The sequence below is a fragment of the Xiphophorus maculatus genome, chromosome 7, assembly GCF_002775205.1.
Source record: "Xiphophorus maculatus strain JP 163 A chromosome 7, X_maculatus-5.0-male, whole genome shotgun sequence".
Classification (NCBI taxonomy): Eukaryota; Metazoa; Chordata; class Actinopteri; order Cyprinodontiformes; family Poeciliidae; genus Xiphophorus; species Xiphophorus maculatus.
This window is the reverse complement of record NC_036449.1, coordinates 23105470-23118502: the sequence shown is the minus strand read 5'-3', so window position 1 is coordinate 23118502 and position 13033 is coordinate 23105470. Positions and strand designations below refer to the sequence as shown.

The window sequence follows — 13033 nt, the reverse complement described above, 5'->3', positions numbered from 1 at the left end:
CACACGCCCACACATGTCTGCCCTTGGCATCAAACACTTCTGATCTTCAGCCAAGACTCGCTGCATTGGCGGATTGAGTGATGAATCAAGCAGAGGATCACAGAGGAGAGAGATGAGCACAGGCAACCACTTACTCTTCATACCAAAGCCTTACAAAAGGCTTCACAAGGCAACATGACTGAGAACACAGGTCTGAGAATCCTTTTCATCAATGATAATCACTGTGTCTTGTAAAAATGACAAGTATTTAAATGAACTAAAATCTTTTGCTACCTGTGCAGCAGCCATGCAAAGATTCACAGTAAAGCTTCGTTGTAGAGGGATAAACGTTGACAGTAAAGCAGACTAGCTGCCAGCTGGTCAGCTGCTGCATTTCTGAAAATAATTAAATGCTCCTTTTTTTGGCTTAAGGAATAAATAAAAAACCTCCACTGTCACTAAATGACATCAGCAAATTGGTGAGATGCAGTCTCCTTGTTTCTATGGTGATTATTCTAATGAAAAGGTTGATTATTTACCATGCACAGATTCAATTAAAGATTATGGCTGATCATTTTGTTTACTCAACAAAATGATCGAGTTATAGCAAAATGTTTGATTAATTTACACTTCAGCTAAGAAGTTAATAGATGTATTCCATCTGGATATGTGGTAGAAATCATTGAAAGTGGTATTTTCCTGACTTTTTAAGCACAGTTTACAAAGTTTTAATAGGGATGAGCTCAGACCTAAACTCAATATGTCAGATTATTTTCTGCTTTACCTCTTTCAGAATTAGTGTCAAGTGTATTTTGGGTAATTTTCCTCCTGGAACACCAGGCTACATCCGAGTTTCAGCTGTGTTGATTTGAGGTTAAGCTGAAGAACTCTGAGTTTGTCCTCCCTTGTCAGTGTTCTATAGACTTTGAGCAGAACATTAGCACAATGTTCTGCTAATGTTCATTGCCAGTTCCTGGCTTTGAAACCGGCCCTTAGCATGATGCTACCACCAACTTACTTTTACAAGTTGTGGAGCGAGAAAAATTAACAAAGTCCAAACCTTGTTAAAGAGAAAGAACAAAACACAGCTTTATTTTACATCTGCACAGATGGAGAACTCAGAAGAGATCTAACTAGACAAAGGAATCACCTCTCTACATATACTGTATACTGTCCTTCTCCCGCAGACAGAGTGTCGCCACCAACATTCCCAAGGAGCTAATCAGATTAATACACACACAGAGAAAAATGCAACTTTCAGTTAAAAATGGGTTTCAGACAGAATATTCTGTCTAATAATAATCGCTCCGCCGTCGGTCTGGTCTTGTCCCTCCGCAAGGTATGACAACTATTTACTTATCGCCTGTTGCTAAGCTTCTGACACACTGAGGCAAACTGTGAAGGCTAAAAAGAGAAACAATGACTCTGTAAGACCGGGTGAGGCATAATAAACTAATTTAACATTGTAAGACTAATATTAAATAAACTTCTAATAAAAGTAAACACACTGTAAATAATTATTTTATTCCACAAAGTCTTTCAGTGTCTTTGCTGTTGGAAGCCTGACCTTTTGTCTAATTTAAAACATTCTTTTGTCATTGTTGTTTAATGAAGAATTATATTTTTAATAATATTTTTGATCTGTCTAAAACCAGTGATACACATGATCTTGGGGAACCGATTATTCTTTGGTTTGTAATCAAAGCCTGGATGTGAAATAGCTCAACACAGATGCTGATTAGCGGGAAGTGGGCAGAAAAACAAAATAAGTCTGCATACACCACCTTCATGTGAGAAAGTGATGCTGAAAGATGAACCATCTTTTCAGATAATTGGACACTGCATGCCAACAGCTATACTGAGCCACCCAAAGTAGAGTTAGAGACATGGAAGCACAAGTGGGCGATATGGCAAAAATATCATATGATGATTGTTTTGTAGTCAGATCACTATTTTATCACCAGTAAAACAGTACAGAACCATTGTCCTTAAAGAAAAACATGCTGCATCTTGAAAAAGTAAAAAAACAGTTCATCGTGCTGATTTTGTTTGAAACTATTCCCCCTTGAAAAAGTTTCTAAAACATAAATACAGTAAAAATAATCGAACAACAAAATAAGGCCAAACAACTTTTTTTAAATGAAATAATAATAAAAAGTGCTACAGAGCTTTAATGATAAAATCATCAAACAACTAAAAAAATCCTTCTGAGAGTATTTCAATTTGCATTTTGCCTTAAAGATTTTTATCTGTAATTACATCAATTTCTTTTACACTGAAAAAAAGTTTAGAATCAGATAAATTTTTTAAACTAAGCATTTAATAGCGTTTCTTAATTTTTTCTAAATGCTGTATATAGAGAGGTATATCCATTACAGTAAACCTCGGACATGTTCCAGTTTAAAGTAACCTTTTACCAGCATGTGTCGTTCTGACTTTATGAAGAAACCTCAATGTCTTGGAAAGGCCCAACCAGTGTCCTGACTTTAAACACATTCAGAATCAGTGAACAAAGCTAAAGATTAGGGTGATGGCAAGTAGCCATTCCAACCTTATAGATTTGTAGCTCCTCACTGATGAAATAATCACCATAATAGTAGCGAATGCAAAAAACCTACTCAGCAATAACAGGAAAGGTTTGATCGCTGTAATGACAAGAATAATTTTTCCACTGATGAATGAGGGTTTAAATTGTTTTTGCCATGGCATTTTTCAATAAAATATATATCATTTTGAAAATTGACAACCCTTTTACACAGTTTTATTAACTTTTGAGAAACGCTGATCTCATTTCCTGTGAGAAATAAAGATGTTGGTTGAATGAATTCAATTTAAAATCAAAATCTGCCAGGGGTATGAATAATTTTAGCTTTAATAAAGAAAAATATTCAGTCCAATCTACCTCTGTTCCAGACTAGATTGCTTCTGATGTAGCTTTTATTTTTGCAAATGGAAATTTATTACATTCACACACTCTCCCCATGCAGCACTCCCATTGGCATTAATTGTGTGTTTGTGATAAGTGGAGTGATTGCCAAGGACTAGGTGATTGCTTGAGGCAGAATGATTTGTTAATTATTTCAATTAACACAGAATATTTTTTCATGCTTTATTTGCTCGTGGCTTATTACACTAATCATTGAAGAAACAACTCATCTCAAATTATTGATCACAATGTCTGTTATCTGTTTAATTGTTAAGACTGTAACCAACTTCTAGAGCTGTGTTTTTAAGTCAAAATTCTCCCAGTCATTTCTATGAGAGAGAAATGGCTTCTAGTGTTTATCAGGGAGAACAAAACGGATTATGTTCAGTGAAACGGGCCATTCGTGAAATTATGACTTTTATGGATTTTGCAATTACCTGGAGTCTGAAAATGTCAACTAGTCAAAGGAGAGGGCCATACTTTAGAAAACAGGTACAAATGCTTTATAAAAAAATATTGAGTTTTCAGTTATTGGAATAACTGATCCACTAATAAATTATTTCTCCAGTCATGCAGTTACGTACCATCTGAGTTAACTCCCTAAGCTGTTTGGTTGTTCTTCTAAACAAAATGCCAATACATTAAAAGAGCAAATATGGGAATCCAATAAAAGTAAAGCGGCTTTGCCTGGGCAGGGGATGAAGCACGGCTGCTCCATTTCCTGCAGGAGTTGCTGCCTCAGCACATCTCCACACAGCTCTCTGTCTACAGGCCGAGGGGGAGGAGACTCTTGCCAGTTCCCCCAGTGGACAACACACGACAGGTTTCTTCTCCGGACTCCCTCTCCGCATTTTGCACCCTGTACAAATACAAATACAAAACACACACATTAGATATATATGCATATATACTGTATATAAAATATATAAGATTACTAGAATGAAGCCTTGAGGAACTCCATGTGAGATCTTTGTTTGCTTCTGTTTCTAATTGCTAAAAAACACAAAAGTCCCAAGCTACTAAATAGGTAAAGATAACAATTAAACATATTGTAAGTCAATTCCATATTTTTCCAATTAATCAGTCAGTGTTTATTGGGGCCTGCCATGCAAAGCAATGGCAGGAACCTATTGCTATTCTCCCAAGAAAAGTTTCTTTATTATTATTGGGGCCTGCCATGCAAAGCAATGGCAGGAACCTATTACTCTACACCCAACAAGCGTCTCTTTATTATTATAGTTCTTTATTTAACCGTTAATGCGGCTCATACCGCTGGGTGCACACCTACAAATGAGGTATCAAAACGTGCAGAAAATTCACGCCATTGTTGCTATTACTTTTGGTGGGATTTGGGCTTAACGTGGCGACATAATTCGCAAAAAACTACGAAAAAAACCCCATTATAAGTCAATGGGAAAAATCCTGGAAATACCCTATTTTTGAGGATTTTCTGTGTCGTCACTAATTCACGTAGAAATGCCATTCAAATTTCATTTTGTAGATACGTCTGTGATCTCTTCGAAAGTGAAGACGGCTCGTCGATAACAGTTACGGTTTGTCCACAATTTGCCTCTAAGCGACCCAAAGTTTCTCATTTTTCCTAAAGTTAGAGTGCTTCTCTCGCTGATTAGAGTGAGAGATCAAGACAACTTTTTCAACCCAAATCATTTTTGAAATCGCCATCACGCCCACAAATATCGCACGATTAGTATCAAAATCGGTCCTGACATTGATACGCCTGTCTGCTCCGGTAAAATGTTTTCGAAATTTATCTAGATCGTACGGTTTTCTGTCACGGTGCTTCAGAGCAAAGTCATGCGACAGGATTTTCTGAGGCTGTCTGAGGCTCTCTCCCATGTATTTGAATAGAATTTCAGATCTGGGCACAACATTTCTTTCTCTCATCGCTGTAAATGTTCTGAGTGAGGTACAGATATGAATCTCGGGACTATCGCAGAAGACACATTGACCTGTCATACGCTTCAAACGCTTTTCGAATATGTATTACGGTTCCCGACCAGGAAGGATTTGTTTCCAATGCTTTTTGTCAGTAAAACGTGTTTGCTCAAACACACAATTGTGTGTTTGACAGCTCAGAGCTCAGAGCTCACACCCTGCTGAGACCATTATTTGCCATAGCAACGGATCTCAAGAGGCTATTGGCTGCTGGTTTGGACTACAGATACGCATCATTGTAGTTCTATCTATAGTGGAACCCTCAGTTGAAACAGATCAGGACTGAACTGGCCTTTAGAACTATTTGCTGCTATGGGCTGTATATAACTGATTTAACTCAGGAACTGTTACACATGGTATTAGTTTGGAACTTTAAAATTAAGCATAATAATAATTTCAAAATAAAAGCCTTGAATATTTTTACATCAGGTAATTGCTGTTTTTGGCTTTATTTGACTTTTTCATCCAAAGCACTGTTACACATGGTATTAGTTTGGCCCTTTGAAATGAAGCTTAACAAAAATTTCAAAATAAAAGCTTTGAATATTTTTACATCATGTAATTGCTCTTTTTGGCTTTATATGACTTTTTCATCCAAAGCACTGTTACACATGGGATTAGTTCGGAACTTTAAAATGGAGCATAATAATAATTTCAAAATAAAAGCCTTGCATATTTTTACATCAGGTAATTGCGCTTTTTGGCTTTATGTGACTTTTTTATCCAAAGCACTGTTACACATGGGATTCGTTCAGAACTTTAAAATGGAGCATACTGAAAATTTCAAAATAAAAGCCTTGAGAATTCTTACATGAGATTATTGCTGTTTTGAGCACTATATAACTGATTTTATCCAATGACTGTTATTCATGGTATTAGTTTGGCCCTTTGAAATGAAGCATAGTGAAAATTTCAAAATAAAAGCCTTGAATATTTTTTAAATGAAGTAATTGCTCATTTTGGCTTTATTTGACTTTTTCATCCAAAGCACTGTTACACATGGTATTAGTTTGGCCCTTTTGAAATGAAGCATAATGAAAATTCCAAAATAAAAGCCTTGAATATTTTTACATCAGCTACTTGTGTTTTGAGCATTATATAACTATTTTAACCCAAGGACTATTACGCATGGGATTAGTTTGGCCCTTTGAAATGAAGCATACTGAAACTTCCAAAATAAAAGCCTTGACAACATTTTAAATCGTACCGAATGGTGAACGTCCACCTTACTAACGTTCTTGTGGTTCTCTGCGTGCCATTGATCACGTTGCGCCGTCCTTTAGCGTCGATGCCAATTTGTAGCGTGACGACGCCGGGCCCAAACCCGACGGGCGCGCCTTGGCAGGCCCCGGCTAAATTTCTTCAGAAATTTTGGTTTTCTAGTTATTCTTTATTTTTCATCCGTAACCGTTAATGCGGCTCATACCGCTGCGTGCACACCTACAAAAGAGGTATCAAAACGTGCAGAAAATTCACGCCATTCCAGCTATTACTTTTGGTGGGATTCGGGATTAACGTGGCGACATAATTCGCAAAAAACTACGAAAAAAACCCCATTATAACTCAATGGGAAAAATCCTAGAAATACCCTATTTTTGAGGATTTGCTGTGTCGTCACAAATTCACCTAGAAATGCCATTCAAATTTCATTTTGTAGATACGTCTGTGATCTCTTCGAAAGTGAAGACGGCTCGTCGATACCAGTTATGGTTTGTCCACAATTTGCCTCTAAGCGACCCAAAGTTTCTCATTTTTGCTCATATTAGAGTGACAGCCGACCTCGGTTCATATCTGGGCACAACATTTCTTTCTCTCATCACTGTAAATGCTCTGAGTGAGGTACAGATATGAATCTCGGGACTATCGCAGAAGACACATTGAACTGTCATACGCTTAAAACGCTTTTCGAATATGTATTACGGTTCCCGAACAAGAAGGATTTGTTTCCAATGCTTTTTTTCAGTAAAGTGTGTTTGCTCAAACACACTTGTGTGTTTGAGAGCTCACAGCTCAGAGCTCACACCTGCTGAGACCATTATTTGCCATAGCAACGGAACTCAAGAGGCTATTGGCTGCTGGTTAGGACTACGAATACGCATCGTTGTAGTTCTATCTATCCTCAGTTGAAACAGATCAGGACTGAGAACTGGCCTTTACAACTACTTGCTGCTTTGGGCTGTATATAACTGATTTAACTCAGTAACTGTTACACATGGGATTAGTTTTACACTTTAAAATTAAGCATATTGAAAATTTCACAATAAAAGCCCTGAATATTTTTACATGACGTAATTGCTCTTTTTTGGCTTTATTTGACTTTTTCATCCAAAGCACTGTTACACATGGTATTAGTTTGGCCCTTTAAAATGAAGCTTAACAAAAATTTCAAAATAAAAGCCTTGAATATTTTTACATGAAGTAATTGCTCTTTTTGGCCGTATATGACTTTTTCATCCAAAGCAATGTTACACATGGGATTAGTTCGGAACTTTAAAATGGAGCATAATAATAATTTCAAAATAAAAGCCTTGAATATTTTTACATCAGGTAATTGCTGTTTTTGGCTTTATTTGACGTTTTCATCCAAAGCACTGTTACACATGGGATTACTTTGGAACTTTGAAATGAAGCATACTGAAAATTTCAAAATAAAAGCCTTGAATATTTTTACATCAGGTAATTGCTGTTTTTGGCTTTATATGACTTTTTCATCCAAAGCACTGTTACACATGGGATTAGTTTGGAACTTTAAAATGGAGCATAATAATAATTTCAAAATAAAAGCCTTGAATATTTTTACATCAGGTAATTGCTCTTTTTGGCTTTATTTGACTTTTTCATCCAAAGCACTGTTACACGTGGTATTAGTTTGGCCCTTTGAAATGAAGCATTCTGAAAATTTCAAAATAAAAGCCTTGAATAATTTTACATGACGTAATTGCTCTTTTTGGCTTTATTTGACTTTTTCATCCAAAGCACTGTTACACGTGGTATTAGTTTGGCCCTTTGAAATGAAGCATACTGAAAATTTCAAAATAAAAGCCTTGAATATTTTTACATCAGCTACTTGTGTTTTGAGCATTATATAACTATTTTAACCCAAGGACTATTACGCATGGGATTAGTTTGGCCCTTTGAAATGAAGGTTAACAAAACTTCCAAAATAAAAGCCTTGACAACATTTTAAATCGTACCGAACGGTGCACGTCCGCCTCGCTTAACGTTCTTGCGGTTCTCCGCGTGCCACTGATCACGTCGCGGCGTCCTTTGGCGTCGACGCCGATTTGTGGCGCGACGACGCCGGGCCCATGCCCGACGGGCGCGCCTTGGCAGGCCCCGGCTAAATTTCTTCCGAAATTTTCTAGTGATCGACTATTAAACAGTGAGATAATCATTAACTACAAGGGGGAAAAAAAAAACTATGGCATAAAAAGACGGATTTCTACAGTTTTTAAAATACATTTCAATGATATCAAAATTCCTACTAACATATATTTTTTTTCTTTATGCACATTACTGCTCAAACCATTAGGCTACTTTTAGCAAACATTGCGCTGCATTTCTAACACATTTGCCGATCCACGTTTTCCATCTGGCATCAGTCAGTTTTTTTTCTCTGTTTATTGTTGGTGCATTATTGGCTTGCAGTTTGTTTTTCCCATTTGTAAGCCATTATAATGCGAGAAACCATTAGAACACATGTTCACATATTCAAACTAATTAGGAAAAACCTTTGAAAAATAGTGCTTCACATTATTCTTAATGAGACCAAACAATTCAGTGTAATTACATTCCCTCCTCCACCAAACAATAATCAAACAGATGTATTTTTTCTAATTAAAACAGATCTCCAAATGTTTAATGAATGCATGCAAAAGTCTAGTAAAAAAAAACAAAAACAGAGCAAAACTGATGCTATTTCCTTAAGATATATATGTAAAGATCAGATACCATTTGGCATTTTATTTGCTCATATATTTGTTAAAAAGACTTGTAGTCTCTAAAACTATAAAGCAGACTGTAAGCTAATTTACAGCTTTTAATAACTAACGCATATTTGTAGTTACCAAATTAGAAAACTTTATAAATACATCAAATATTCGAACTACAATCTCCTGCTTAGACTTCTTGTAAGCAGCTTTGTAGCATTGAACCAAATTAATTTGTGCCCACAAAGCAAGCAAAGCCTCAAAGGAGATAGCCAAGCAGTTTCAAGTTGCTGTATTCCCAGTTTGGTTTCTAATGTATTCAAGTAACAGCAAGAGCTGCAGAGGTCAAGCTAAGGTCTGCAAGTCCAAGAAAACTTTCAAAGAGAACTACCAAGAGATTGCTGGAAAGAAAATTCAAACCCCCTGCTTGACTGACGATGATTTTGCAGACTATAAAGGGAGGACTGAATGAATCACTGTTCAGGGGCATCGAAATAAGTTACAGAATAAGTTATAAAAATCTAATTTTTTTAAAAATGAGCTTTTAAAAAGTACATTTTACACATGTAGATAAAAGATGATGGAAAAAGATATTTAAAAAAATGTTTTTTTTTAATTAAACACGTTAACAAAATGGTAAACGTCTTTATATAATGGGGATATTTAGGCTTTAAGAAAAGAGAAGTGTCATTAGCAAAGCAAAAATGTATACTGTGCAGAAATGTGTGGGACTTTTCTAGTTCTGAAGTAAATGTTATTTTTTATTTGTATGTTTTTGGTGTCAGAAATGTAGATATAATCATTTTCTGTTGATTCAAAATGGCTGAAAATAATTGTCACCTTTTCTAAAAATGTGACAGCAATTATTGAATCTAGTATTAATAGGACAACATACAACTTCTTCTCTTCTTGATATAGTTTTATTAAAAATGATCAAATTGTATACAAATTTTAATATAAAGGCTAAGTAAATTTTGAAGGCAGTCGAATTGTTTTGCAGTCGAATTGTTTTGGTGTAATTAGGTTTTTTAAGTCCCATCATAGATGGATAACTGAAAATCTGTTAAGTCTCCAAACATCAGAACTAAAAGCGAGAAAAGGAAGGCTTTGAAGTGCCTTAAAGTTTGTAATTGTTTCAAAGAGTGATAACAAGATATGACACTTGCAAAAGAGAGCGTTACATAGTCACAGCCTCATTAAGTTCCACAGCTTTTGATTTTAAACTTGTTAAATTTGCTAAACTTAAAGCTGGATATTTTTAACCCACTTAGCCATACAGAGTCACAATGTTACGCCACTTTGCACGATTAACTTAAGAGAAATGAAAATTTTTTAATATCAAAGTAGGTCATACCTCTGCAGCGCACGGAGACCAGTCATTCAGCAGCCACATATAGCACGGCCTTATGGAGCACGGCTTAGTTTGGGAGAGCTGGCTGGGGCAGGGACGACCCTCCTCGTGAGCCTCCTGAAGGATCCTCCGTGTGCGGACAGAGTGACCTACATAACATCAAGACCAACACAACATTTTGAAGAACAGTTACACGGATTCAGAGAACATCTGCAAGCTGCAGCCTACTTTCAAAATTAAATACTGTGAAACTTCACAGCGGTGACATTTTGAAGTACTACTGTTAGGATGAATAAATGCATCTGCTGGAAATATAGTATATACAATGTAGGACTTAGACTTAACTACATCCTTAAAAAATTAAGATTTAAAGATGTGCAAAAACATGAATCTTAATTAAGTATGAGTTAATCAAATTGTTTAGAAGTAAAAGCTGGCTCCATCTTCTCATTTTTACAAGAAATGTTTTTTTTATTAAAAAGAAGAATTAGCACAACTGTCAAACACATGAGTCATTTTGCCACTTTATCCTCAGAACTAGCAGTTTTCTACCAAAGTGCCTCGTTCAAGAGAGCCATTAATAATATGTGAAGGGAACTGTTGGCAACCAGCCATGGAGTAGTGTGTTGTAGAGAAACACATACAGAAAAAAATCTTTTATTTTATCCTAAGAAGTACATTTATCATAGAAGTACCGTAACTTGTTTCTTCCAGTAATGGTCGTTCAGATACTAGATATCAATGTTTGTTTAACTTCAAAGGTAGAAAAGGTAGACGCAGTCATAGCAGCCATACAATATAGTCAAACTGATCCACAGCTTTGGACTCTAAGGTGGTATATTGACTGAAATATTAAAGTTCTTAGTTAAAACTTGAAATCTTCTAGGACTGGAGAGGATTTGGCTCTATTCAGCTTTGCATGATGCTGCTATCACTTTGTTTCATCAAAAATGTTGTTACTTTCAAGGTCCATTGCTTCTACTTTACAAGGGCAGCTGTGACTTTTTATCTGTATAATTTCTGTACCTTCATTCCTTAGTCTACAGAGTCCTAGGAGGCTGAGAATTTCTTCAATTGGCAATTCAACAGAAAGTACATTTGTGTGTTTTTAGGGGTTTGTTGTTCTGTAAGCCCCAGACACACACAGTAAAGAGCAGTTCAGCTCCACCAAAAAAGAACAGGAAGAAAATAAAAGAATCAAACCAAAAACACTGATGTTTCCCCGGTGTGCCAACAAAACAAAACATGATCTTTGCATCACCTGACAGATATGACACAAATCCCTCATCAAGGCTGAAAGTCGTATTTGTCTATTTGTAAGAAGGAGCTGGGTGAGTGGCAAAAAGAGTCACAGCAGAAGTGACAGAGCTTTGGGAGGCACAGTGAGAGAGAAAGCCTCCAGTTTAAATCCCCAGCCGAGAACAGCTGCAAGTGTGAGCTTTAGGAGTGAGGGGTTAAGTTTGAGCTGACAGACAGCCATGGACAAATTAAAATTAATGAACTTGAGGAGGCAGTGCTGAGCCCCTCTAATTAGCTGGATAACAAGCTTTCTCTTTGGGAGGCTGACTTTGGGAAGCCAAGGAAACAATATATGGATCCGGGTTAAATCATTACTTTTGTATATTGCATGAGGTCAAGATGCCACTCTCAAAGTGATTGCCAGCAAGCCAGCTTGGTGATTACGGACTTTATCTTTAAGCATGCTACATAATTTATGGCAACTGAACAGGTGAACTGCATGGGATTTAGTTGTAATTAACCTCATTAAATATAAACAGAATTCAGAAGTTCCTATGTTAATAAGGGAATTCTGATTTGTATGCTATAATGACAAACAGACCAATTCCTAGAAGAAAATACAGTGGATAGTTTTACTATGTAATAAGGCTGTGGATAGCATGAGCTTGTAAATATTTTAATGTATTTAAATGTATTCATGCACAATTCAGCATCTTGGTGACTGTCTGAGTAGATTAAATAATTAAGTGCTAAGTATGTGGTTCACCGTGCGTCTGCTCAACAGGTTGCGCTGATTGCTGTTTTTTTTATTTAACTAGGTTGAAGTTTGTTTTCTCATAATACTTACCTTGGGTACCGCAGGTGTGCGAGCAATCCGCCCACGGCGACCAGTCGGAGAGGATGCAGCTGACAGGACAGTCAACAACGCAGCTCTCCAACATCTGCAAGTTGTTGATCAGACCAAACTGTAGGAAACAGGAGCCGAGCTGAGTGGAGGGCCTGCTAGTTATTTCCAGCAACAACAAGAAAAATAAAAACAAACAGCCAGATTTTCACATTTCTAATGAAGCTGCGGCTCACTGTAGGATGGCGGAGATACAGCAGTTTAATGGATGCAACTAATGATAAAGTCTTTAGTTATTAAACTTTAACTGTGCATTCTGATAAATGCATGTCAAGCCTTTAATATAAGTATGAATATAATGAAAATTGAAAAAAATCTTGCTTTCATCTGATCTGAACCATAAGAATAATCTGGCAAATATTTATAAATTAAGATTTTTTTTTTCAATGATTACTGAGAACGACATAAAGGTAGTTGAAATAACTTTCAACTTGCTAAAAAATTATTTTGGATTCTCATTTTAACTCTTAATTCCTAAAAATAAAGTTCTTAGTTGAATGAAAAACGCTTTAAATCCAAATAATTCAGGCGTATGAATGATTTGGGCTTAACTGTTCCCTCTGTTTATTGGTCCTTGTCCAAACTAGTGGCCACTTACTAAAAAAAACTCGCCTCTGTTCATACTGTTGTGTGTCAGAAAATCATAGATTTCTAATGAGGAGATCCCACATTCTTTAACATAAAAATAATTAATAAGTACATTATTTTATTTCTATTTATTAAAAAAATAAAATAAAATAAAACTGGAT

General features: G+C 36.2%; 1 protein-coding gene across 3 annotated transcripts in view; it reads right to left on the bottom strand.

The window, feature by feature from the left end:
* thsd7b (thrombospondin type 1 domain containing 7B) overlaps positions 1-13033 on the bottom strand; it is a 208933-nt gene that overhangs the window by 13452 nt on the left and 182448 nt on the right. For all 3 annotated transcript variants that reach the window (XM_023337353.1, XM_023337355.1, XM_023337354.1), the window contains 3 exons: positions 12228-12345; positions 10145-10290; positions 3593-3764 (listed from right to left, as the gene is read on the bottom strand). In XM_023337353.1, coding sequence (XP_023193121.1) covers positions 3593-3764; positions 10145-10290; positions 12228-12345 — 436 coding nt within the window. The remainder of the gene's footprint in view (positions 1-3592; positions 3765-10144; positions 10291-12227; positions 12346-13033) is intronic.